Source organism: Scyliorhinus canicula, chromosome 1 (genome assembly GCF_902713615.1).
Source record: "Scyliorhinus canicula chromosome 1, sScyCan1.1, whole genome shotgun sequence".
Classification (NCBI taxonomy): Eukaryota; Metazoa; Chordata; class Chondrichthyes; order Carcharhiniformes; family Scyliorhinidae; genus Scyliorhinus; species Scyliorhinus canicula.
Genome location: NC_052146.1, coordinates 77925925 through 77953161, shown reverse-complemented (window position 1 = coordinate 77953161; position 27237 = coordinate 77925925). Strand labels below are relative to the sequence as shown.

General features: G+C 45.8%; 1 protein-coding gene across 4 annotated transcripts in view; it reads right to left on the bottom strand.

The window, feature by feature from the left end:
* Positions 1-611: 611 nt before the first annotated feature.
* Positions 612-27237, bottom strand: part of cabin1 (calcineurin binding protein 1) — a 696151-nt gene continuing 669525 nt past the window's right edge. For all 4 annotated transcript variants that reach the window (XM_038793568.1, XM_038793562.1, XM_038793549.1 and 1 more), the window contains 2 exons: positions 3666-3883; positions 612-2614 (listed from right to left, as the gene is read on the bottom strand). In XM_038793568.1, the coding sequence (XP_038649496.1) occupies positions 2468-2614; positions 3666-3883 (365 nt within the window). In that variant the 3' untranslated portion in view covers positions 612-2467. The remainder of the gene's footprint in view (positions 2615-3665; positions 3884-27237) is intronic.

Genomic DNA, 27237 nt, shown 5'->3' with positions numbered 1-27237 from the left:
ATCAGGAGAAACTGTTCCTGCTCGTTAAAGGATCAAGAATGAGGGAGCACACAGATTTAAAATGATTTGCAAAAGAAGCAAATGTTATGTGAGAAAAAAAACTTTTTCACACAAATGGTTCAGGTCTGGAATGTACACCCTGGAAGCTTTGGTTGAGGCAGGTTCAACTGAAACATTCAAGAGGACATTGGATGATTATTTGAATAGAAAGAATGTGCAGAGGTTACGGAGCAAAGGCAGGAAAATGGCACAAAGTCACGATGCTCATTTGAAGAGCCGGTGCCGACATGATGGGCCGGATGGCCTCCTTCTGCACTGTAACAATTCTATGATTCTGTTTAGGAGCCGAAACTGCAAGCTGTGAATCTCCAGAAACCTTTGGTTGATTTACACTGCTTCACAAACTTGGCTTCACACAAACAGCATCTCTCCATTAGTCTCCATGTTACATTTAAAAACTTGCTGGATTTGCACATTATTTGTCCATTAAACTCACCACAAAAAGTAGGCCTCATAATTAACAGTGTAAGTACCCTTTTAACAACGCGATAACTGTTAATGCAATGCTAATCCACTCCCCTGGCCCAGAAAGGAAACAATTCAAACTGGAGTTAGCAAATTCTAAAGAATTTTAAAAAGAATCAAACTTTACAACTTTTTTCTGAATTTTCCTTCCTAATCCAATCTTCCTTTCTCTATTGGTCTTTCCGTACAGAATTTCACTTTAACTCAATCTTTCTCAATCATTCCTGTTTCTTCCTCAATCATCAAATCTATGTGATTGATGAGATAAACTGTTGCTCCCAGGTGCCAGATGCTTCTTGCCAACTTGTTCTCCACTCACATTCCAGTCAGTTGCTCCACAAATTATATACCAGTTGAAGAATTCAGAAAGAATTAACGGTCCCAGCTCAAGAAAGATTTGGCTGTGTGTTGGGTCAAACTGGAATGAAGGTTGGCAGCTCCCTAGTAACAGACGCCATCACTGTCATTCCCTCACGCATCAATCTTTAGCAAGTAACAATTCCTTGTTTGATATAAGTGAGAATGTTACCTGTTGGTCCTGTTGTTCTTGTTACTGGGCTGGGCAATGTTACTGTACAAACTCTTAGTGATTGGTTATGGCTAGCAGAAATTTGAGACTGTTTACCTACCCGCCAGGGCTCGCCCTAGAGTGTGGCCTGATCATGAGTTCACAATGCTGGTGTTAGAAAATCAGCGGATAACAAAGCTCATGTTTGAACTTTGACTTTCAGGTGCGCAGCGACCCCTTCTGAAGAACTCATCAAAGTTGCAGGCATGTGTTGTGCATGACATGCTGACCGATACATTGTGCGCCATTTCAACAGAGGAGATTTCTACACAGTGGGAAGTTGGACAATTATCTCAAAGAAACCTCAACCGTCTCACTCTTGAACACATTCCAATATCCTGCTCTCGTGGATGATCTGCTGAGGAACCAGTGTCACCTGGAAATGGCAGCAGAATCGGTTTCACAGAGCTCCAGGTTGTACATGAGCAATTCTCCACAACTAAGCCTTCAAGCAACAAAAAGTAACATTTATCATTGAAATGAATGACTGAAAAATAAAGTGTGTAGATTCAGTCTGAAAGGATGGGAAATGTTTGGCTTCAATTAGATTCACGATGCCTGACTTCAGCCAGCAGAAGGATAAATGGGCACTTTTGTTAAAGCAAGCCATCTAGACTGCACAGAAACTGAAGGTTTTGCAGAACCCTTTAATCTACAGTGAAGTTAAGTAAGTTCCAATCCATTCTGTACTGTTCACACCATCACAACTCAGGGCTCCATCTGAGGAGGGTTTAACAAAAATTAGGAAAAATATGAACAGAATCGAAGAGGGAATTAATCAGGAAAAGTTGGAAATAGCCAGTAGGGGTCTCAGTATGCCTGTTGTTCAAACAAAGACTCTCTGTCCCCAAAAAAGGTATTTTCAGAAACTGACCATTTCCAGCATTTGCTGTTTCAAGTCCATGCTTCCAGCATTTCTCTGTTCTTTAGCCTCTTGTAAAACATGTCTTTCGCTTGCTATATCCACAGTGACTGCGATGGCCTGTTTGCCCAGCTTTTCCCACCCACAAAATGAACTGGGAGAAAGCTGGAAACTCAGTCAGGGACATGCTCTTGGCGAAATCTGATCCTGCAAAATAAATCAATAATGTTTGTGCTCCAACAAGGTCAGAGTCATCTTTCAAAGTCAGAAGAGAATGAAGCAAGAAACCCAGTGATGCAGCTGCCCGTTTTTGCTGCCACGATGCGTCTAATATTTACAAAGGCCAATGCTGGTAAGAGAATGCTGCAGCTGTTCCAATGTGCTCCATATAAAGTACTGTGCACTTCCATCCCCTCAGAGAAAATTGTATCCCCAATTTGTCTTTACAATGGTATTTGCAGGTCCTCAGTAGTTGGCTGCCTACTACTGCAGCTTAGGGAAACCACACAGTGTCATATGTCCATGTAATCATCTTCCTCATCATCGGAGTCACTCTCCAGTGATGACTCCTGGCTCGAAGTCTCCAGGATTTCCAGTGCTGGCTGACAGAGCGTCTCTTTCTTCACATTGGCAGCAGATTGAGCAGACAGGATGGCAGTCTGAAAAAAACAGGGAAGGTAGCTTTTACAGTACAGCAATTCCACAACAGAGAGTCAACGAACAGTACAATATCACAAAGCCAATCTCAAAGACCACCATTATGGGATAGAGGCAGAGCGTTCGATGACTGTGAAAAAAACAGCAAGGGTTTACTCCCAGTTGCAGCCAGACCAGATATTATTAACAACAGGCTAGATTTGTGTGCTAACTATCTACAAATCGAGGAGAAAGGAAAAAAGAGGGTTGACAGTGAGGGACCTGTACATGTACGATAAAATGGCAACCCTGGGGTAAAAGCTTCAGCTCCCAAAAGGGAATGAACTCTGTTACCTGCAGCTACAGGACTTCCTACACAAGGAGGCCACAATATTCCCCCAGATACACAGGCACACCCTACTGAACAGACTTTTAGCTCAGGACGAACTTGGGACGGTAAATGTGCCGACATATATGGACGACTGTTAGAAGAGTTAAGGACTCCACTGGACATGGAGATAGGAGGACGACTCTGGATCGAAGCACAGCACAGGTAAACTCCACCTCTTCATGTGCAGGGCTGAGCTTAACACAGCTAAAGGTAGAATTTTATATGTTCAGGAGGCCATTTAGCCCTACGGTCCCATTGTAATCCCCCCCCCCCCCCCCCCCCACACACACACACACACACTCCCCCCAAATCCCTGAACTGCTGCCTTGTTCCTTCAGTGTTGTTCTAATATTAATGCCATCTAGTCACGGAGACACCAAGCAGTGGAATAGTTTCCTCCTGATTTACGGTTACCAAAATCCCCTCCATAAATTTGAACACTTCTTTAACCTTTCCAGACAGCTGGAATCATATTTTAACCTCTGCCCACATTATCAAACGTTGCTGGCAATCTTGGAAGATTTTTGGGTAGCTGACTGCAATCTTCCGAAAATGCACATGCGCACGTGCATACAAACCCACCCACATGCACATGGAAGCATACTCATGGACACACACTCACACACTAAATGACTGCATAAATAAACACCAGGTAAAAGGAATAGCCATGGATGATTCCTTACCTTCAGTTTTTGCTTGGTTTCCTCAGACACGCTACCTTTTGGTGACAGTAGGGTGGGGGTTGGTGGTGTAACAGTTATTTCTGGTGGAAACTTTGCCACAGACGATGGGATGAAAAGCTTTGGCATGTTTGGAGGGACACGTGACTTTATTCGACTGCCATCCCCCTTACAGGACTGGGACGTTGAGGTGGTAGAGGGTTCATTAATGGAACTGGAAGCTACAATGAAGTAACATAAAAATAAACTCAGTACACACATTAAATAGGCACACAGTTCAGCAGATTTTAAATTGAATCATACTCAAATCCCAGCACCAAACTAATCAGCTTTGTGTTCTCTCAGAGTCCCTACAGTGTAGAAGGAGGCCATTCGGCCCATCAAGTCTGCACCGATCCTTCAAATGAGCACTCTACCCATGTCCACCCCACCCTATCCATGTAACCCCATACCCTAACCTGTACAATCCCTGGACACTAAGGGATAATTTAGCATGGCCAATTCACCTAACCTGCACTTCTTTGGACTGTGGGAGGAAACCGGAGCACCCGGAGGAAACCCACGCAGATATGGGAGAACGTACAAACTCCACACAGTCATCCAAGGCCGGAATTGAACCTGGGTCCCGGGTGCTGTGAGGCGACAGTGCTAACCACTGTGTCTATGATGAACATACATTATGCAGCATGTTAAAAATCATCAACAAACTCCATACAGAGATATTATATATACCCACTTGCCATTAATGTTTAAAAGCAGCTTTTATATCCTCAAGAATCTTTTAAAGATTTGCACTTTCCACTCCCCTCTCGCTTGACTGCTGTCGTTTATAATCTAACAATCTGTGACCAATTTTACTTTCACAGAATATATCTATGCCTATTCTATACTTCGATAACCCAGCGCATGTTAGTGGAACTAGCAATGCCTGTGCATGTTACAAGGCACACAATTCCCTGTGTATATTACAGGGAATCACAGCCCTTGTGTACATCATAGCGATGAGCGTGATGTCATTGAAGTTGGCGAGGAGAATCAGTTTATCTCCCTTTGGGATGTAGGACAGCGATTGATCGAGGCTGGAGTAGAATGTCTGTTGCATCTAAGGTTGGGGCGTAGGCACGACGGCTTGTGATATGCTGTTTCTGGGCCAGAGTGAGCGTAGGGTCATGAGTCGTTCGCTCACCCCGCAGTGGGGCTCATTGAGACATCCGACCAACTCGTTTTTTACAGCAAAGTAGACCTCGTAGAGATGGTGTTCTTCTGGTTTGCCTCTGAACGGATGAGCGGCAGATGAGTGGAGGATGATGAGTGTGTGTTAGTCCACGACCTACAGAAAAGCCTGGTCTTCAGTTGTCTCGGATCTCCCTGCCACTGGGCCAAGACCTCGCTCCACTGAGACCGTGTGGTGATTGGTGTGCAATGGCCACCCCACGTTAAAAGGATCCACGCATGGACCTCCGGTGGTGGCCATGCAATAGATGGCCATGTACTTGGTGGCTCCCGCATGGGGAAACATTTTTTCGCCCTGAAGATCACGATCGGACCTTTGAACACAGTCCTGAGGTCTCGGCTCTTGATTCCAATGGCACAGCAATCTTCTGAGAGAGGTCCAACATGCACGCAGCTCAAAGTAATGGGAAGAAAAAGCGGCTGCAAGCAGACCGCGAGACAGTGGAGAGCGGAATTGAAGACGTGATGGCGACGGGCCCGGAGTCGGCACTTCGGGCCCAATGGTCCACAGCTCAGTCGGTGAACTTTTTAATTCAAAAACAGAGTTGGAAACCTCTGGAGATCTGGTAAGGGCCATTGATCCAATTAAGGCGGCGATGGAGAGAGTTTGTGTAGGCATGCAGGAATGAAGGGCCTGATCCTGTGCTGTAATTTTCTTGGTTCTTTGACTAGAGGCTCGGGGTGCATCAGTACAGAAAATGGAGGTGTCCGTCGCCGACCACGAGGACCGACTGGCCTCGATGGAAGTAGAGCTTTCCTCAGTGGCTGATAGAACAAAGAACAATACAGCACAGGAACAGGCCCTTCGGCCCTCCAAGCCTGTACCGGTCATGATACCAACCTTTGCCAAAACCCTCAGCACTTCCTTGTGCCATATCCCTCTGTACCCATCCTATCCATGTGTTTGTCAAGATGCCTTTTGAATGCCATTAATGTATCTGCTTCCACAGCCTCCCTTGGCAACGTGTTCCAGGCACTCACCACCCTCTGCGGAAATAACCTGCCTCGCACATCTTCTCCATACTTTGCCCCACGGACCTTAAACCTATGCCCCCTGGTGACTGACCCTCCACCCTGGGAAAGAGTGCCTGCCCGTCCACTCTATCCATGCCCCTCATAACCTTGTAGACCTCTATCTAGCTACAAAGAAGTAAGTGACAAGATTGACGAGTTGGAGAATCGCAAGCGGCGAAAAAATATCCGAAGAGTGGGTCTGCCGGAGGGGTTGGAGGGCTCGCAATCTTCAGAGTACATCACTCAGATGCTGCAGAAGCTAGTAGGTGAGAAAGTTTACAGCCATCACCTCGAGATTGAGCACACACACAGAGAGCTAAGAAGAAAGCCGAAGGTGGGTGAGCAGCCAAGAGCGATATGGTGATGCGACTGCACTGTTTCCTGGACAAGGAAGAAATTCTGAGATGGACCAGGCAGGTGAAAACAAGCTCGTGGGAGGGAAGGATAATCAAAATATACCCCGAGCGGAGGACCCGGGGGTGGTAAATGATGTGTTTTGTGAATTCATAGTTGACTTTATAAATCGGAACCCCCAGCCGGGGAGGAGGGTATGAAGTGATTTCTGCGGGGGCTAAAGTTCCCGAAGGTAGATGAGGAGCTGGTAGAAGGCTCGGGGGGCCAAATTGGGCTCAGGGAGGTGATAGATGGATTGGGGGGGATGCAATCGGCTAAGGCCCCGGGACCTGATGGACACCCGGTGGAGTTCTACAAAAAGTTTTCTGGCTTACTGGGGCCGCTCCTGGTTAAGGCTTTTAATGAGTCAAAGGAGTTGGGAGTGCTCCCCCGACGTTATCACTGGCATTGATCTCTCTCATTTTGAAGCGGGATAAGGACCCAGAGAGCTATGGATCGTACAGGCCGATCTCCCTTTTGAAAGTAGACGCTAAATTGCTGGCAAAGATCTTGGCCACACGTATAGAGGACTGTGTCCTGGAGGAAATTGGGGATGATCAGACGGGATTTGTGAAGGGTAGGCAACTGACGTCCAACATTAGACGGCTCTTAAATGTTATAATGATGCCAGCGGAGGGGCGTGAGGTCGAGGTGGTCGTAGCCATGGATGCAGGGTGGAGTGGACGTACCTATGGGTTAGGGTTCAGGTAGGGGTTTGTGGATTGCGTCCGGTTGCTATACCAGGCTCTGGTGGCGAATGTAAGAACCAACCGGGTCCTGCCAGAATATTTTAGTCTTTGTAGGGGGACAAGACAGGGATTTAAATAAAAATTTTGAATACCCAATTCATTTTTTCCAATTAAGGGGCAATTTAGCATGGCCAATCCACCTACCCTGCACATGTTTAGGTTGTGGGGGCGAAACCAACGCAAACACGGGGAGAATGTGCAAACTCCACAAAGGCAGTGACCCAGAGTCGGGATCGAACCTGGGACCTCGGCGCCGTGAGGCAGCAATGCTAACCACTGCACCACCGTGCTGCCCTGGGACAAGACAAGGATGTCCGCTCTCCCCACTGCAGTTTGACCTGACCATAGAGCCCTTGGCAATGGCCCTTAGATCATTGAATGTGTGGTGGGGGATAGTGAGAGGAAGGGGTGGAGGGCAGGGTCTCTCTCTATGTGGACGAATTACTCTTTTATAACAGAGACGCACTGGGGGGATGGCTGGAATTATGGAAGCACTGGAAGAATTTGGGCGGTTTTCAGATTACAAGCTAAATATGGGAAAGAGCGAGGTGTTTGCGATTCAGACACGGGGGCAGGAAAGAAGATTGAGGAAGTTACCTTTTAAAGTGGTGGGAGGAGTTTCAGCTATCTGGGGATTGAGGTGGCTAAGGATTGGGGGCACCTCCACGGCGCTGAAGTCCCAGGTTCGATCCCGGGTCTGGGTCACTGTCCATGCGGAGTTTGCACATTCTCCCGTGTCTGCGTGGGTTTCACCCCACAACCCAAAGATGTGCAGGGTAGGCGGATTGGTCACGCTAAATTGCCCCTTAATTGGAAAAAACAAATTGGGTACTCTAAATTTCTTTAAAAAAGTAAAGCCTCCAAGCTCGTGCCCTTACAAGGTGCCGCCTCCACTCGTTCCCACACCGACCCCTCCCCCACTACCCACCTCCTAACCATCGATATGTTGGCCGCCCAGTAATAGTTAATAAAACTCGGGAGGGCCAAGCCGCCCTCCCCACGATCCCATTCCAGGAGTGCCTTCTTCACCCTGGGGGTTTTACCAGCCCACAAAAAACCCAAGATAACCTCATTCATTTTCCTAAAAAAGGCCTCCGGGACAAAAATCAGGAGACATTGAAAAAAGAACTGCAGCCTCACGAGGACTATCATCTTCACTGTCTGCACCCTCCCCACCAGCGTCAGCGGGAGCATGTCCCATCTGCGGAAATCACTTTTCATCTGATCAACCGCTCTACCCAAATCTACCCAGTGCTAACCACTGCGCCACCGTGCTGCCCTACCACTTTGCTCCAGGGGGGCTGGATGGGAGTTTTAGGAGGTGGCAGTGGGCAGGGATTGAGAGATTTGGGGATCTCTTCATTGAGGAGGGTTTCCCGAGCCTGGAGGCATTGGAGGAGGAGTTTGAGTTGCTGGGTGGGAACAGATTTCGGTACCTGCAGGTATGGGACTTTGTTCGGAGGCAGGTTCCAAGCTCTCCTCGCCTCCCCCTGAGGGTTTAGGTGATGTCAAAAACGGGAGTTGGGGAGGGGAGTGTCTCGGAGATTCTAGAGCAGCACGGTAGCATTGTGGATAGCACAATCGCTTCACAGCTCCAGGGTCCCAGGTTCGATTCCGGCTTGGGTCACTGTCTGTGCGGAGTCTGCATATCCTCCCCGTGTGTGCGTGGGTTTCTTCCGGGTGCTCCGGTTTCCTCCCACAGTCCAAAGATGTGCAGGTTAGGTGGATCGGCCATGGTAAATTGCCCTTAGTGTCCAAAATTGCCCTTAGTGTTGGGTGGGGTTACTGGGTTATGGGGATAGGGTGGAGGTGTTGACCTTGGGTAGGGTGCTCCTTCCAAGAGCCGGTGAAGACTCGATGGGCCGAATGGCCTCCTTCTGCACTGTAAATTCTATGATTCTATGATATACAAGGAATTGATGGATTGGGAAGGGATCCCAATTGGGGAGGTGAAGAGGAAGTGGGAGGAAGAGTTGGGAGGGGAGCCAGAAGTCGGAATATGGGAAAAGGCCTTGAGGAGAGTTAATTCATCCTCGTCGTGGTGCCAGGCTTAGTCTGATCCAGTTCAAGGTGGTCCATAGGGATCATATGACTGTGGCCCGGATGAGTAGGTTTTTTGAGGAGGTGGAGGTCAGGTGCGGACGTTCTGGGGGAAGCCTTGCGGATCATGTACATATGTTCTGGGTGTGTCCGAAGTTGAGGGGATTCTGGCAGGGATTTGTGGACGTCATGTCAGAGGCCCTGGATGGGAGAGTGAATCCGAGTCTGGAAATGGTAATATTTGGGGTATCGCAAGATACAGGGGCGCAGGGGGGGTGGGGGAGAGAGGCCGATGTCCTGGCCTTCTTCTCCTGGGTGGCCCGGAGACGGATTTTGCTGGATGGAGGGACTCGGAGCCCCCAAAGTCAGGAGTGTGGGTCAGCGCTTTGGAAGGGTTTCTCAGGCTGGAAAAGATTACGCTCGCCTTGAGAGGTTCAACCCATGGGGTTCGTCCGGACATGGCAGCTGTTCATTGACTTCTTTAAGGAAAATTGATGTCAGCAGTAAGGAAGGGGGGAGGGGAACAGTAGTGGGTGGGGGGGGGAGGAAAATGGGAGGCATGGTAATGTAAGACAAGGACAGGGACCGTAATATACGGATAATCAGGAGATGGGGGGGGGGGGGGGGGGGGTTGTAGGAATAATGTTGTGTATGCCGATCCGCTCGGTTGTTAAGAAATGTTAAATTGTTAAACTGTGAAAATTACAAATAGATTTTGCTAAACTGGCGGTCCTCAGATACACCAAGTATTGGATCTTGGGTGCAGGACCTTGGTGAGTTTCTTCATTTGGAGAGAATTAAGTTCGCCATTAGAGGAATGGATAAGGGGTTGGCCATGAGGTGGAAGCTGTTCATCGACTTAAGTATTAGAACTTCAGTGGGGTGTTTGGGGTGGAAAGTGGGGGAGGGTGGTGGGGTACAGCAACTATTGGTTATTAAGGGATGGGGTTATTATATTTTGGTTGAAAGATTCTTTGGAGGTGGCAGATGTATTTGTATATATATGGGGGGGGGGGGGTCCTGCTGTGTTATATTACTGTCGTGTTTTCTGTACTGTTACTGTATTATGGCTCGTTCATTATTGTTTTGTTTTTGACTGTTCCTATTTTTGTATTTTCTGGATATAACTTCAATAAATTATCATTTAAAAAAATCCACGCACAGCATCTTCCACCTCAACCCCACCCCACTCACCCAAATTAATTTTGGGACCTGGGACGTCAGGACCCTTAAAGAACAACCCCAAAAGTAACAGACCTGAACGTTGCAGCACCACCATAGCCCAGGAATTCCAACGCCACAACACTGACATTGCTGCCCTGGGCGAGCAACAACTGGTAGGAGATGGCCAGCTTGAATATACCTTCTTCTGGAAAGGAAAACCAGAACAATGGCATCTCTACAGGGTCGGCTTTGCCGTAAAAACTGAGTTGGTTGGATGTCTAAATGAACCCCTCTGCGAGGTGAGCGAAAGACTGATGACCCTACGGCTCACCATGGCCCAGAAACAGCACATCACAGCCGTCATGCCTATGTCCCAACCTTAGATGCAACAGACGAGACAAAAGAGGCATTCTACTCCAGCCTCGACTAATTGCTGTCCCACATCCCAAAGGGAGATAAGGTGATTCTCCTTGGCCACTTCAATGACAAGTCGGGAAGGATGCAAACCTTTGGAAAGGCAGGGAAGGCATAAGGAAAACAAACGCCAACAGAGTCCTCCTCCTGACAAAATGTTTCGAACATGACCTGGTCATCCCAAACACCCTGTTCTGCCAGAGGGACAAGCAGAAGAACTCACGGCAACACCCCCGCTCCAAGCACTGGCACCTAATAGACTATATCATTATCCGGGAAAGGGAATGCAAAGATGTCCCCATCACCCGGGCTATGACGAGAACCGACAACTGCTGGACTGACCACGGACTAATCCGCTCCACCATCTCCATCACCCTGGCCCCAGGCTGAAGAAACTCTGCTGCAGGAGATTCATTGTTGCTGGACTCAAAGACCCAAAAACTAATTCAGCAGGGGCATGGGAACCTGGATTGTAGTTTTGGGGTACGGGAGATTGAGAGTATAGAGGTCAGGAGCACAGATTTGACTTCGCAGGAGGGTGCCAGTGTTCAGGTAGGTGGTTTGAAGTGTGTCTACTTCAATGCCAGGAGTATACGAAATAAGGTAGGGGAACTGGCAGCATGGGCTGGTACCTGGGACTTCGATGTTGTGGCCATTTCAGAGACATGGATAGAGCAGGGACAGGAATGGTTGTTGCAGGTTCCGGGGTTTAGGTGTTTTAGTAAGCTCAGAGAAGGGGGCAAAAGAGGGGGAGGTGTGGCGCTGCTAGTCAAGGACAGTATTACGGTGGCGGAAAGGATGCTAGATGGGGACTCTTCTTCTGAGGTAGTATGGGCTGAGGTTAGAAACAGGAAAGGAGAGGTCACCCTGTTGGGAGTTTTCTATAGGCCACCTAATAGTTCTAGGGATGTAGAGGAAAGGATGGCGAAGATGATTCTGGAAAAGAGCGAAAGTAACAGGGTAGTTGTTATGGGAGACTTTAACTTTCCAAATATTGACTGGAAAAGATATAGTTCGAGTACATTAGATGGGTCGTTCTTTGTACAATGTGTGCAGGAGGGTTTCCTGACACAATATGTTGACAGGCCAACAAGAGGCGAGGCCACATTGGATTTGGTTTTGGGTAATGAACCAGGCCAGGTGTTAGATCTGGAGGTAGGTGAGCACTTTGGAAACAGTGACCACAATTCGGTGACCTTTACGTTAGTGATGGAAAGGGATAAGTATACCCCGCAGGGCAAGAGTTATAGCTGGGGGAAGGGCAATTATGATGCCATTAGACATGACTTAGGATGTGTTGGTTGGAGAAGTAGGCTGCAAGGGTTGGGCACACTGGATATGTGGAGCTTGTTCAAGGAACAGCTATTGCATGTTCTTGATAAGTACGTACCAGTCAGGCAGGGAGGAAGGGGTCGAGCGAGGGAACCGTGGTTTACCAAAGAAGTGGAATCTCTTGTTAAGAGGAGGGAGGAGGCCTATGTGAAGATGAGGCGTGAAGTTTCAGTTGGGGCGCTTGATAGTTACAAGGAATGATCTAAAGAGAGAGCTGAGACGAGCAAGGAGGGGACATGAGAAGTCTTTGGCAGGTAGGATCAAGGAAAACCCAAAAGCTTTCTATAGGTATGTCAGGAATAAAAGAATGACTAGGGTAAGAGTAGGGCCAGTCAAGGACAGTGGTGGGAAGTTGTGTGTGGAGGCTGAGGAGATAAGCGAGATACTAAATGAATACTTTTCGTCAGTATTCACTCAAGAAAAAGGATAATATTGTGGAGGAGAATGCTGAGACCCAGGCTAATAGAATAGATGGCATTGAGGTGCGTAGGGAAGAAGTGTTGGCAATTCTGGACAAGGTGAAAATAGATAAGTCCCCGGGGCCGGATGGGATTTATCCTAGGATTCTCTGGGAAACCAGGGAAGAGATTGCTGAGCCTTTGGCTTTGATTTTTAGGTCATCATTGGCTACAGGAATAGTGCCAGAGGACTGGAGGATAGCAAATGTGGTCCCTTTGTTCAAGAAGGGGAGTAGAGATAACCCCGGTAACTATAGGCCGGTGAGCCTAACGTCTATGGTGGGTAAAGTCTTGGAGAGGATTATAAAAGATACGATTTATAATCATCTAGATAGGAATAATATGATTAGGGACAGTCAGCATGGTTTTGTGAAGGGTAGGTCATGCCTCACAAACCTTATCGAGTTCTTTGAGAAGGTGACTGAACAGGTAGACGAGGGTAGAGCTGTTGATGTGGTGTATATGGATTTCAGTAAAGCGTTTGATAAGGTTCCCCACGGTCGGCTATTGCAGAAAATACGGAGGCTGGGGATTGAGGGTGATTTAGAGATGTGGATCAGAAATTGGCTAGTTGAAAGAAGATAGAGAGTGGTAGTTGATGGGAAATGTTCAGAATGGAGTTCAGTTACGAGTGGCGTACCACAAGGATCTGTTCTGGGGCCGTTGCTGTTTGTCATTTTTATAAATGACCTAGAGGAGGGCGCAGAAGGATGGGTGAGTAAATTTGCAGACGACACTAAAGTCGGTGGAGTTGTAGACAGTGCGGAAGGATGTTGCAGGTTACAGAGGGACATAGATAAGCTGCAGAGCTGGGCTGAGAGGTGGCAAATGGAGTTTAATGTGGAGAAGTGTGAGGTGATTCACTTTGGAAAGAATAACAGGAATGCGGAATATTTGGCTAATGGTAAAATTCTTGGTAGTGTGGATGAGCAGAGGGATCTCGGTGTCCATGTACATAGATCCCTGAAAGTTGCCACCCAGGTTGATAGGGTTGTGAAGAAGGCCTATGGTGTGTTGGCCTTTCTTGGTAGAGGGATTGAGTTCCGGAGCCATGAGGTCATGTTGCAGTTGTACAAAACTCTAGTACGGCCGCATTTGGAGTATTGCGTACAGTTCTGGTCGCCTCATTATAGGAAGGACGTGGAAGCTTTGGAACGGGTGCAGAGGAGATTTACCAGGATGTTGCCTGGTATGGAGGGAAAATCTTATGAGGAAAGGCTGATGGACTTGAGGTTGTTTTCGTTAGAGAGAAGGTTAAGAGGTGGCATACAAAATGATCAGAGGGTTAGATAGGGTGGACAGTGAGAGCCTTCTCTCATGGATGGAGGTGGCTAGCACGAGGGGACATAGCCTTAAATTGAGGGGTAATAGATATAGGACAGAGGTCAGAGGTGGGTTTTTTTACGCAAAGAGTGGTGAGGCCGTGGAATGCCCTACCTGCAACAGTAGTGAACTTGCCAACATTGAGGGCATTAAAAAATTTATTGGATAAGCATATGGATGATAAGGGCATAGTGTAGGTTAGATGGCCTTTAGATTTTTTCCATGTCGGTGCAACATCGAGGGCCGAAGGGCCTGTACTGCGCTGTATCGTTCTATGTTCTATGTTCTAAGAAAGAGCTACTCAGCCGGTGCCTCACAGCTAACCTGGTGACAAACAATGAACCAGAGCCACAGAATGTCCACAGCTCCTTCCTGGTCTGCATTAAAAGCCACCATAGTCAACACCTGCAAAGAGATGCTCAGGCTCTCGACCAGGAAGCACCAAGACTAGTTCGACGAGAACGATCAGGAGATCCAAGATCTCCTTGACCGCAAGCGCAAGGCGTTCTTGAACTGGAAGCTCCACCAAAACTTGAGTGATTGGAAACAAGCCTCCAGGCAACTGAAGGCCGAGGTGCAACAAAGAACCTGCGACCTAAAGAAAAGATGGTGGGTGGGAAAAGCGCTGGGGCTCAGGAACTCACCGACAACCATGATGTGCATGGCTTCTTAAGCATATTCAAAACCACCTACGTTCCGAGTACCCAGGGGCCCATCCCACTAAGTGCCAAAAACAGAGAGGCACTCAAAGGCAGAGAGGCAATCAACACCCGCTTGAGAGAGCATTATGAGGACCTCCTCAACCAAGACACAACCTTCAACACAAGCATCCTCGACACCATACCCGCCACACACTACCTGCCACCATCTCAGCGCAACCCAGCTAGCCGTGAGGTCGAAAAGCCATCTGACAGCTGAAGAACAACAATGCCTCTGGTGCAGATGGAATCTGCACAGAAGTACTAAAATGCGACGGAGATGCACTCTTGACAAGAATCCACAACCTCATCACTCTTTCTCTGGAAAGAAGCGAGCACGCTGGATTCTCAGAGATACCTTAATTGTGACCATCCTCAAGAAAGGAGCCAAGTCCGACTGCAGAAATTACAGATGAAGAGGGCAGCACGGTGGCGCAGTAGGTTAGCACTGCGGCCTCACGGCGCCGAGGTCCCAGGTTCGATCCCGGCTCTGGGTCACTGTCCGTGTGGAGTTTGCACATTTTCCCCGTGTCTGCGTGGGTTTCGGCCCCACAACCCAAAAGATGTGCAGGGTAGGTGGATTGGCGATGCTATATTGGCCCTTAATTGGAAAAAAATGAATTGGGTATTTTAAATTTAAAAAAAAAAGAAAGAAATTACAGATGAATTTTCCTACTCTTTGCCACGGGAAAGGTCATCGCGAGAATACGCTTCAACCGCCTCCAGATCTCCTCCCAGTCTCAGTGCGGCTTCTGCCCATCAAGAGACTTAATGGGCATGATCTTCAGTTTGCAACAAATCCAGGAAAAGTGCAAGAAGCAGCATTAACCTCAGTACATGGCCTTCTTCGATCTCACAAAGGCTTTCGACTCCGTCAACCGTGAGGGACTGTGGAACATCCTCCTCAAATTTGGCTGCCCGCAGAAATTCGTCACCATGCTGCACAATGACATGCAAGCCGTGATCTTCACCAACAGATCCACCACAGACCCAATATGTGTGCAAACTGGAGTCAAACAGGGCCACGTCAGCGCACCAACGCTTTTCTCCATCTTCCTTGCAGCAACACTTCACCCCGTCATCCTGAAGCTCCCCGGAGTTGTGGAGATAACTTACTGGACAAGCGGGAAACTGTTCAACCTCCGACGTCTCCAGATCAGAACCAAGATCACCCCAACCTCTGTCATTGAGCTGCAGTATACAGACGATATTTGTCTGTGCGCACATTCAGAGGCCAAGCTACGAACCATCGTTGGAGCATTCATCGAGGCTTATGAGAGAATGGGCTTCTGACTAAACATCCAGAAAATAAAGGTACTCTACCAGTCCGCTCCTGTCACACAAAACTGCCCCCCAAAAATCAAGATCCATGGTGAGTCTTTGGACAATGTGAATCTTTTCCAACACCGACTCCAATGCACCAGTGCAATCTTTGGGCGCCTGAGGAATGAATACTCCAAGGCCGAGACCACAAACTAGCATCATGCTCATGGTCTGCAGGGTAGCCCTCCTGTATGCATCAGAAACATAGACAATGCACAGCAGACATCTCAAATCTTGGAGAGATATCACCATCATTGCCTCTGCAAAATCCTGCAAATCCGCTGGCAGGATGGGCGCACCAACGTGAGCGTCCACTCCCAGGCCAATATTGAGGCACTGATCACGTTCAACTAGTTGTGATGGGCAGGCCACATTGCTTGCATTTCCGACACAAGACTCCCAAAACAAGTGCTAAACTCTGTGCTCAGCAACGGCAAGCGATCACGAAGAGGGCAAAGGAAATGCTACAAGGACACTCTGAAAGCCTCCCTAAATAAATGCAACATCCCCACCGACACTTTGGAATCGCTTGCCTTAGAATGCACAAGCTGGAGAAAGAGCATCCTTGAAGGTGCCAATCACCTTGAGCGTTGTAGGGAGGAGCACATGGAGGCCAAGAGTAAACAGCAGGAGAGCGCAGAATCCAGAGCGTCCGACCCACCCACCTCATCAAGCACCACCTGCCAAATCTGTGGCAGAGACTGCGGATCCAGGATTGGATTATTCAGTCACTGCAGAACCCACCTCCATGGCGCAGAAGCAAGTCATCCTCGAAGCTAAGGAACTGCCCAAGAAGAAGTAGTACAGAATAGAGAATCAAAACCCTTGTGTACATTACAGCCCCTGTGTAAATTGTAGAGAATCGCAGCCCCTGTGTCTATTACAGAGAATCACAACCCCTGTGTATATTACAGAATCACAACCCCTGTGTATGTTACAGAGAATCACAACCCCTGTGTCTATTACAGAGAATCACAACCCCTGTGTATATTACAGAATCACAACCCCTGTGTATATTACAGAGAATCACAACCCCTGTGTATATTACAGAATCACAATCCCTGTGTATATTACAGAGAATCACAACCCCTGTGTGTATTACAGAATCACAACCCCTGTGTATATTACAGAATCACAACCCCGGTGTATATTACAGAATCACAACCCCTGTGTATATTACAGAGAATCACAACCCCTGTGTATATTACAGAATCACAACCCCTGTGTATATTACAGAGAATCACAACCCCTGTGTATATTACAGAATCACAATCCCTGTGTATATTACAGAGAATCACAACCCCTGTGTATATTACAGAATTACAACCCCTGTGTATATTACAGAGAATCACAACCCCTGTGTCTATTACAGAGAATCACAACCCCTGTGTATATTACAGAATCACAACCCCTGTGTATATTACAGAATCACAACCCCTGTGTATATTACAGAATCACAATCCCTGTGTATATTACAGAATCACAACCCCTGTGTATATTACAGAATCACAACCCCTGTGATTATTACAGAATCACAACCCCTGTGTATATTACAGAGAATCACAACCCCTGTGTATATTACAGAATCACAACACCTGTGTATATTACAGAATCACAACCCCTGTGATTATTACAGAATCACAACCCCTGTGTATATTACAGAGAATCACAACCCCTGTGTATATTACAGAGAATCACAACCCCTGTGTCTATTAGAGAATCACAACCCCTGTGTATATTACAGAATCACAACCCCTGTGTATATTACAGAATCACAATCCCTGTGTATATTATGGAGAACCACAGCCAATGTGTATCATATGCAGAATCACAGCCCCTATTTATATTACTGTGTATTTTAATGAAAATGCAAATTTTGATGTACTTTTAAGGGAATTACGGGTACATTACGGGGAACATAGATCAGCCCCTGTACACATTAGAGAAGTACAACAGCTGTGTCAATTACAGGGAAGAGCAATCCCTATGGATGTTATAGGGAACAGCAATCCCTGTGAATATTACAGGGAACAACAATCACTGTGATATTAAGGGGTACAACAATCCCTGTCGGCATTATAGGGAACAGCAATCCCTGTGGATATTACAAGGAACAACAGTCACTATGGATATTACAAGGAACAGCAATCCCTGTGGATATTACAGGGAACAACAATCACTATGGATTTTATAGGGAACAGCAATCCCTGTGGATATTACAGGGAACAACAATCACTATGGATATTATAGGGGCCAATTTAGCTCATTTGACTGGACAGTTGGTTTGTGATGCAGAGCGAGGCTAACAGCACGGGTCCAATTCCGTACTGGCTGACGTCATTCATGCATCGGTGTATGGGAAAGTCATCACAAGCTGTAGACAAAGACAAGGTTTTACTTTTTCTACAGAGCGACTGTGAGTTTTTATCTCTGAAACCACAGTACCTGAAAGATTCCACAGGAAAAGCCTTGAACTGAAGGCCTGGATTGAAGCAACGCTGCTATAGAATGTACCATCTGAAGCAAATACTCTTATCTTTTGACTTTTACCCTTATTATTTTTCACCCATTTCTGTCCCCTCTGTGTTTGTCTGTCTTGTGTGTGTGGGTAGAGGGTTGGGTAGTTAAGGCGGGGTGTCAGGTGCTAAAGGACATTTAAACCAACAGTATTCACTGTACATTTCATATTGGTTCTCGTCATAAATACACAGTAATTGTGTTTAAACTTACAAACCTGGTGATTGTAATTAACGGGCAGCCAAGGGCCAAAAACTAAATATATTTTTATAAGATTTATTGGTTAATTCACTTATTTTTTTTTTGTTATAATTTTAGAGTACCCAATTCATTTTTTCCAATTAAGGGGCAATTTAGCGTGGCCAATCCACTTACCCTGTACATCTTTGGGTTGTGGGGACGAAACCCACCCAAACACGGGGAGATGCACAAACTCCACACAGACAGTGGCCCAGAGCCGGGATTGAACCTGGGACCTTGGCGCCGTAAGGCAGCAGTGCTAACCACGGCACCACTGTGCTGCCCTGTTAATTCACTTATGATGTGACTCCGGGGCAGGTGAGGCTGGAATCGATCGCGCACTTGCCCAGGCTGGCGTAACAATTTATAGGGAACAGCAGTCTCTGTGGATATTATAGGGAACAGTAATCCCTGTGGATATTATAGGGAAGAGCAATCGACAGGTGTACAGTCCCCTCCACTTAGTCGATTTACAGTATTAATGCTACATGCTCTGCAGGCTAAAATCCTTTCACATGACTGCATTTACATACCAACATACGGATTCTGAGCAGGAGTAGGCATTATCCACAGAAATCCATAGAATCCCGACAATGCAGGAGGCCATTTGGCCAATCGAGTCTGCATCACCCTCCAAAAGAGCATTCTATCTAGGCTCACTCCCTCACCCTATCCCCGTAACCCCACCTAACCCCACATCCTGGACACTAAGAAGCAATTTAGCAAGGCCAATGCGTGCACATCTTTGGACTGTGGAAGGAAACCAGATCACCTGGAGGAAGCCCACTCAGACGCGCAAGGCAGGAATCGAACCTAGGTCCCTGGCGAGTGAGGCAGTAATGCCTCTCGCGATTGCTCCATATATTATGTGAATCAGGTTGGCAAAGGTAGCCTGGGGTAAGAGTTCAGGACAATTTCCTGGAACAATACATTCTAGAGTTAACCAGGGAGCAGGCTGTCTGGATCTGTTAATGAGCAATGTGACAGGATTAATCAATAACCTCATAGTAAAGAAACCTCTAGGCGACAGTGATCATAACGATAGAATTTCTTGTGAGTCGAAGGCTAAAGTTTTAAACTTGAATAAAGGTAATTAAAAGGGTATGAAAGCAAATCTAGCTGAAGTGAATTGGGAAACTAGGTTAAAAAGTAGGACAATGGAGATGCAGTGGCAGACCTTTAAGGAGATAGTTAATGCTCCTCAGCAAAGCTTTATACCAAAGATTCTTTGTGAAGGATGCATCATCCATGACTGAATAAGAAAGTTAAGGAGAGAATCAAATTGAAAGAAATACTGCAATAATCTGCAAAGATTAGTGGTGAGTCAGAAGATTGGTCAAATTTTAAGAACCAGCAAAGAATGACTAAAAGATAATAAAGAGTGAGAAACAAAAGAGTATGATAGAAAAATAGTGATATTAAAAACAGATAGTAAGAGTTTCTAAAAGTATTTAAATGGGAAAAGAGTAGCTAAAGTCAGTGTTGGTCTTTTAGAGAGTAAGCTTGGGGAATTGATAATGGAAATCAAGGAAATGGCAGAGACGTTGAACAGGTGTCTATCCTCACTGTGGAAGACTTCCTAAAGATACTTGAAAATCAAGAGGTGAACAGGAGGGAGGAACTTAATATAACCACCGTCACCAGGGAAAAGGTGCTAGGAAACCCTTCAGACCTAAAGGCTGACACAGCCCTGAGTCTGATGGCCTGCATTCTAGGGTCTTAAAGGATAGTAGATGCATTGGTTATAATCTTCCAAAATTCCTTTGATTCTAGAAGGGTCCCAGTGGATTGGAAAGTAGTTAATGTTATTCAAGACAGAAAGCCAGAAACGACAGGCTAGTTAGCCCAACACCTTCATAGGGGAACTGCTAGAATCCATTATTAGAGAAATTATAGCAGGATATTTAGAAAATCAGAATTCTGTCAGGCCGAGTCAACATAGGCTTGTGAAAGGAAAATAGTGTTTAGCTAATTTATTGAGAGTTTTCTGAGGAAGTAACAGGCAATGTGGATAAAGAGAAACCTGTGTATGTTGTGTACTTGGATATCAGAAGACATTTGATAACAAAGATTACTGCACAAGATTGCAAGGTGTAGGGGGTAATATATTAGCATGGATAAAGGATTGGTTACCAAACAGAAAGCAGAGAATAGGAATAACTGGGTCTTTTTCAGGTTGGTAAACTGTAAATAGTGGAGTATTACTGGGATCAGTTCTGGGGGCTCAAGTATTTACAGACTACATCAATGATTTTGATAAAGGGACCAAATGCAAGGTAGCTAATATTGCTGATAGGTAGGAAATTAAATTGTCAAGAGGAGGTAGAGAGTCTGCAAAGAGATATAGATAGGTTGAGTGAGTGAACAAAACATTGGCAGATGGAGCATATTGTGGGAAAATGTGAATTTGTCCACTTTGGCAGGAAGAGTAGAAAATCAAAATACTGTTTAAATGCAAAAAGATTGGAGAACTTGGTGGTCCAGAGAGATCTGGGTGATCTGCTCCATAAATCACAAAATGTTAGCATACAGTAACGCAAACTAATTGTTGGCATATATTGCATTGGGAAATGGAATATAAAAGTAGGGACTGTAGTGATCTCAGTATTTAAAAAAATAATAATTTTTATTCAAATTTTCACAAAAAGGAAAATAATAACAGAACCCCCCCGCCGTAAATACAAAAGAGAAACAATAAATTAACACCCGTCATTGGCAAAAAACAGATATTCAACCCAAAACAAAAACAAAGAGACATACCCCCCGGGTTGCTGCTGCTGCTGAACTTTTGTTTTTACCGTTCTGCCAGGAGATCTAGGAATGGTTGCCACCTCTTCAAAAACCCCTGCACTGACCCCCTTAGGGCAAATTTCACCCTCTCCAATTTAATAAACCCCGCCATAGCATTGACCCAGGCCTCCACGCTTGGGGGCCTCGCATCCTTCCACTGAAGAAGAATCCTCCGCCGGGCTACTAGGGACGCAAAGGCCAGAACACCAGACTCTTTCGCCTCCTGCACTCCCGGCTCGGTAAGACAAATGAGTAATATATATTACATTTCTGTAATATAACATTTACAGGGCCTTGGCAAGACCACATTGGAAGACTATGGGCAGCTTTGGTTTCCTTACTTAAGGAAGTATATGATTGTGCTAGAAACAGTATGGGGACGGTTCACTCGATTCATTCCTTCACCTTATGGAGAAACGTTGAACAGGTTGGTTCTCTACCCATTGGAATTTAGAAGGAGAGATGATTTTATTGAAACATATAAGAACCTGAGGGGATTTGATAGGATAGATACTGTGAAGAAGCTTCTGCTTGTAGCAGACTAGAACCAGGGGACACAGGTTTAAGGATAAGAGGTCTACTATTTAATACAGAGGTGAGGAGAATTTTCTTCCTCTCAAAGGGTTGTTAGTATGGGGAATTTTGTTCCTCAGAATGCAGTGGACACCGGATCATTGAATTTATTCAACGGGCAGCACGGTGGCACAGTGTGTTAGCCCTGCAGCCTCACGGCGCCAAGGCCCCAGGTTCGATCCCGGCTCTGGGTCACTGTCCGTGTGGAGGTTGCACATTCTCCCCGTGTTTACGTGGTTTTGCCCCCACAACCCAAAAGGTGTGCACAGTAGGGGGATTGGCCACGCTAAATTGCCCCTTAATTTGAAAAATTAATTGGGCACTCTAAATTTAAAAAAATAATTTATTCAAGGCAGAGTTAGACAGACTTTTGATAGACAAGGGCGGCACGGTGGCACGGTGGTTAGCATTGCTGCCTCAAAGCTCCAGGGACCCAGGTTCGATTCTGGCATTGGGTGACTGCGTGAAGTTTTTACACATTCTCTTTGTGTACGCTCCGGTTTCCTCTGGTCTCTCCGGTTTCCTCCCACAGTCCAAAGATGTGCAGGTTAGGTGAGGTTACAGGAATAGGGTTGGGGTGTGGGCCTAGTTAGGGTGCGCTATTGGAGGGTCGGTGCAGATTCAATGGCCAAAATGCCTCCTTTTGCACTGTAGGGATTTTACGGATTCTATGAAGGGAGTCAAGGGTATGGGATTAAAAAAGGAGGTAGGCAGAGAGCGGGAAATTATAGGCCAGTGAGCTTAACTTCGGTAGTAGGGAAGATGCTGGAATCTATCATCAAGGAAGAAATAGCGAGGCATCTGGATAGAAATTGTCCCATTGGGCAGACGCAGCATGGGTTCATAAAAGGGAGGTCGTGCCTAACTAATTTAGTGGAGCTTTTTGAGGACATTACCAGTGCAGTAGATAACGGGGAGCCAATGGATGTGGTATATCTGGATTTCCAGAAACCTTTGACAAGGTGCCACACAAAAGGTTGCTGCATAAGATAAAGATGCATGGCATTAAGGGTAAAGTAGTAGCATGGATAGAGGATTGGTTAATTAATAGAAAGCAAAGAGTGGGGATTAATGGGGTGTTTCTCTGGTTGGCAATCAGTAGCTAGTGGTGTCCCTCAGGGATCTATGTTGGGCCCACAATTGTTCACAATTTACATAGATGATTTGGAGTTGGGGACCAAGGGCAATGTGTCCAAGTTTGCAGATGACACTAAGATGAGTGGTTAAGCGAAAAGATACTGGAAGTCTGCAGAGGGATTTGGATAGGTTAAGTGAATGGGCTAGGTCTGGCAGATGGAATACAATGTTGACAAATGTGAGGTTATCCATTTTGGTAGGAATAACAGCAAACGGGATTATTATTTAAACGATAAAATATTAAAGCATGCTGCTGTGCAGAGAGACCTGGGTGTGCTAGTGCATGAGTCACAAAAGTTGGTTTACAGGTGCAACAGGTGGCTAAGAAGGCAAATGGAATTTTGTCCTTCATTGCTAGAGGGATGGAGTTTAAGACTGGGGAGGTTATGCTGCAATTGTATAAGGTGTTAGAGAGGCCACACCTGGAGTATTGTGTTCAGTTTTGGTCTCCTTACTTGAGAAAGGACGTGCTGGCACTGGAGGGTGTGCAGAGGAGATTCACTAGGTTAATCCCAGAACTGAAGGGGTTGGATTACGAGGAGAGGTTGAGTAGACTGGGACTGTACTCGTTGGAATTTAGAAGGATGAGGGGAGATCTTATAGAAACATATAAAATTATGAAGGGAATAGATAGGATAGATGCGGGCAGGTTGTTTCCACTGGCGGGTGAAAGCAGAACTAGGGGGCATAGCCTCAAAATAAGGGGAAGTAGATTCAGGACTGATCTTAGGAGGAACTTCTTCACCCAAAGGGTTGTGAATCTATGGAATTCCTTGCCCAGTGAAGCAGTTGAGGCTCCTTCATTAAATGTTTTTAAGGTAAAGATAGATAGTTTTTTGAAGAATAAAGGGATTAAGGGTTATGGTGTTTGGGCCGGAAAGTGGAGCTGAGTCCACAAAAGATCAGCCATGATCTCATTGAATGGTGGAGCAGGCTCGAGGGGCCAGATGGCCTACTCCTGCTCCTAGTTCTTATGTTAAAGTGGAGTGAGATCACAACCAGATCAGCAATTATCTTATTGAATGGCAGAACAGGTTTGAAGGGCTGAATTGGCTGCTGCTCTTATGTCCTGTATAATGTCTCATCTGATTGTGGCCTCAACTCTACTTTCCTGTCTACCCCTTGACTTTGACTCCCTTGTTATTCAAGAATCTAACTAATTCAGCCATAAAGATCCTGTCTCTACTGCTCCCCATCTCTGTTTTGAGTGGAGATCCCCTTTATTTTTAAACTGTGTCCCTGGTACGAGTATCTCTCAGAAGGGGAAAACTCCTTTCAGCAACCCCCTGTCAAGTCTGCTCAGGATTTTATGCTACAATCAGATCATCCATCATTGTTTAAACTCTAATGGATACAGGTCAAACTTCTCCTCACAAAATATAGATTGTAAATAGCTGAGGCCCCAGCAATGATCCCTGTTGTACTCCACTAGTTACATCCTACCAACCTGAAAATGACCCATTTAGCCCTACTCTCTGTTTCCTGTTAGCTAACCAATCCTCCAGCCATGCTAATATGTTACTTCCTGCAACATGAACGTTTATTTTGGGGGCAGCATGGTGGCGCAGTGGGTTAGCCCTGCAGCCTCACGGCACCGAGGTCCCAGGTTCAATCCCAGCTCTGGGTCACTGTCCGTGTGAAGTTTGCACATTCTCCCCGTGTTTGCGTGGGTTTCACCCCCACAACCCAAAGATGTGCAGGCTAGGTGGATTGGCCATGCTGAATTGCCCCTTAATTGGAAAAATTAATTGGGTACTCTAAATTTAAAAAGAAAAAAAAAGAAAGAATGAGCGTTTATTTTGTGCAGTATCAATGCCTTTTGGAAATCTAAGTACACAACAGAGTCTCCTTTACTTGTTACTTGTCCCCCTTTACTTGTTACTTCCTCAAGGAATTCTAATAAATTAGTGAAACACAATTTCCTTTTCACAAAACCATGTTGCCTCTGCCTCATACAATTTTGTAAGTAAGTGCCATGCGATAATGGGTTCATGCAACTTCCCTATGACACATGGTAGGCTAACTGGCCTGTAGGTTCCTGCTTTCTGTCTCCCTTCTTTCTTGAATAGCAAGTTACATTCACATTTTTCCAATTTGATGAGACCTTTCCAGAATCTAGGGAATTTTGCAAAATTACAACTACATCTCTGCAGCCAATTCTTTTAAGATCCTAGGATGCAGGCCATCAGATCCTAGGGACTTGTCCGGCTTTGTTCTAATAGTTTTCTCTGTAACTATTCCCTGGTGATTGGGATTGTTCCTCCCTCCCTTTCACCTCTTGATTTGGGAAGGTGGTACCGTAGTGGTATTGTCACTGGACTAGGAAACCAGAGACCCAGAGTAATGTCCTGAGGACCCAGGTTCAAATCCCACCACTGCAGATGGTAAAATTTGATTCAATAAAAAAAACCCTGGAATTAAAAGTCTATTGATGACGATGAAACCATTGTCAATTGTCGTAAAAACCCACCTGGTTCACTAATGTCCTTTAGAGAAGGAAACCTGACGTTCTTACCTGGTCTGGCCTACATGTGACTCCAGACCCACAGCAATGTGACTGACTCTTAACTACCCCATCAAGGGCAATTAGGGGTGGGCAATAAATGCTGGCACAGCCAGATGCCCATATCCCATGAACGAATAAAAAATTTTACAAGTATTTCTCGGATGTTAATAAAAGTGAAGACCGATGAAAACTATCTGTTCAACATCTCTGCCGTTTCCTTATATCCCATTATTAATTCCCCGCTCTTATTCTCTGGAGGATCAATGCTCCCTTTAATTACATTTTCCCTTTTAAAATAAGTGTGGAAATACACATGATCTGTTTTTATATTTCTTTTTTAAAATAGATTTAGAGTACCCAATTAATATTTTTTCCAATTAAGGGGCAATTTAGCATGGCCAATCCACCTAGCCTGCACATCTTTGGGTTGTGGGGGTGAAACCCACGCAAACACAGGGAGAATATGGAAACTCCACATGGACAGTGACCCAGAGCCGGATTGAACCTGGGGCCTCGGTGCCGTGAGGCACCAGCGCTAACCACTGTGCCACTGTGCTGCCCCCTGTTTTTATATTTCTAACTAGCTTTCTCTCATACTCTAATTACTTTGGTCATAGATCATAGAATTTACAGTGCAGAAGGAGGCTATTTGGTTCATTGAGTCTCTTGGAAAGAGCACCCTACTTAGGTCCACGCCTCCACCCTACCCCGTAACCGAGTAACACACCTAAACATTTTTGGACACTAATGGGCAATTTAGCATAGCTACTCCACCTTACCTGCACATCTTTGGACTGTGGGAGGAAACCGGAACACCTGGAGGAAACCCACGCAGACACGGGGAGAAAGTGCAAATTCCACACAGGCAGTCACCCGAGGCCGGAATTGAACCCGGGACCCTGGAGCTGTGATGCAGCAGTGCTAACCACTGTGCCACCGCCCACCCCTCAATATTTTTAGTCATTCTTTTCTAGTTTTTAAATTCTGTCCAATCTTCTGACCTAACACTAATCTTCACAGAACTGTGCGTTTTTTCTTTCAATTTGATACAATCTTTATCTCATCCTTTGGCAGGGCAAATCCCACCCCATTCTCCAGCTTGGTAAAGGCCAGAATTCTGGGTTATTTTGTCATCCAGCGAGAGTCCAATTCTCTTCATTTTCTAATTCTATTTGCATTGGTAAAAAAAAAGCATAGGTTGATCTAATCTGCCGAGTATCTGATATCTGTGGAACATTTCTGCTTATCCTCAACACAAAATTCTCACAAATTGTAGTTTGTTAATTTCTAGCTTTACTTATTTTGAAAGCACACGCTACGGAATGAAAAGATGACCCACACAGAAACAGCGACAGGGAAATGTTATATCAAGTTAATACTATTTGATGAGAATACACCAGCGTGTGGCTTTGTAGTTTGGAGCTGTAGGCAGCAATGAGAAAGGAAGTAAGGCATGGAGATCTCAAACAATCACATTTAATATTTTTACTGGGCCTATGTTATTTTGAATATTTTAGGTGGCTTGATAAGGTGTGATGATAAATGTCACTGACACGAAAAGTAACAATTAATGTTTAAAAGAATCAGTAGAAATTGACATTAAAATTGAATATCTTGTGGTCGAGAATGGGACTCAATCAGCTGCAGAAAAGCATCACAAAATTCCACCAA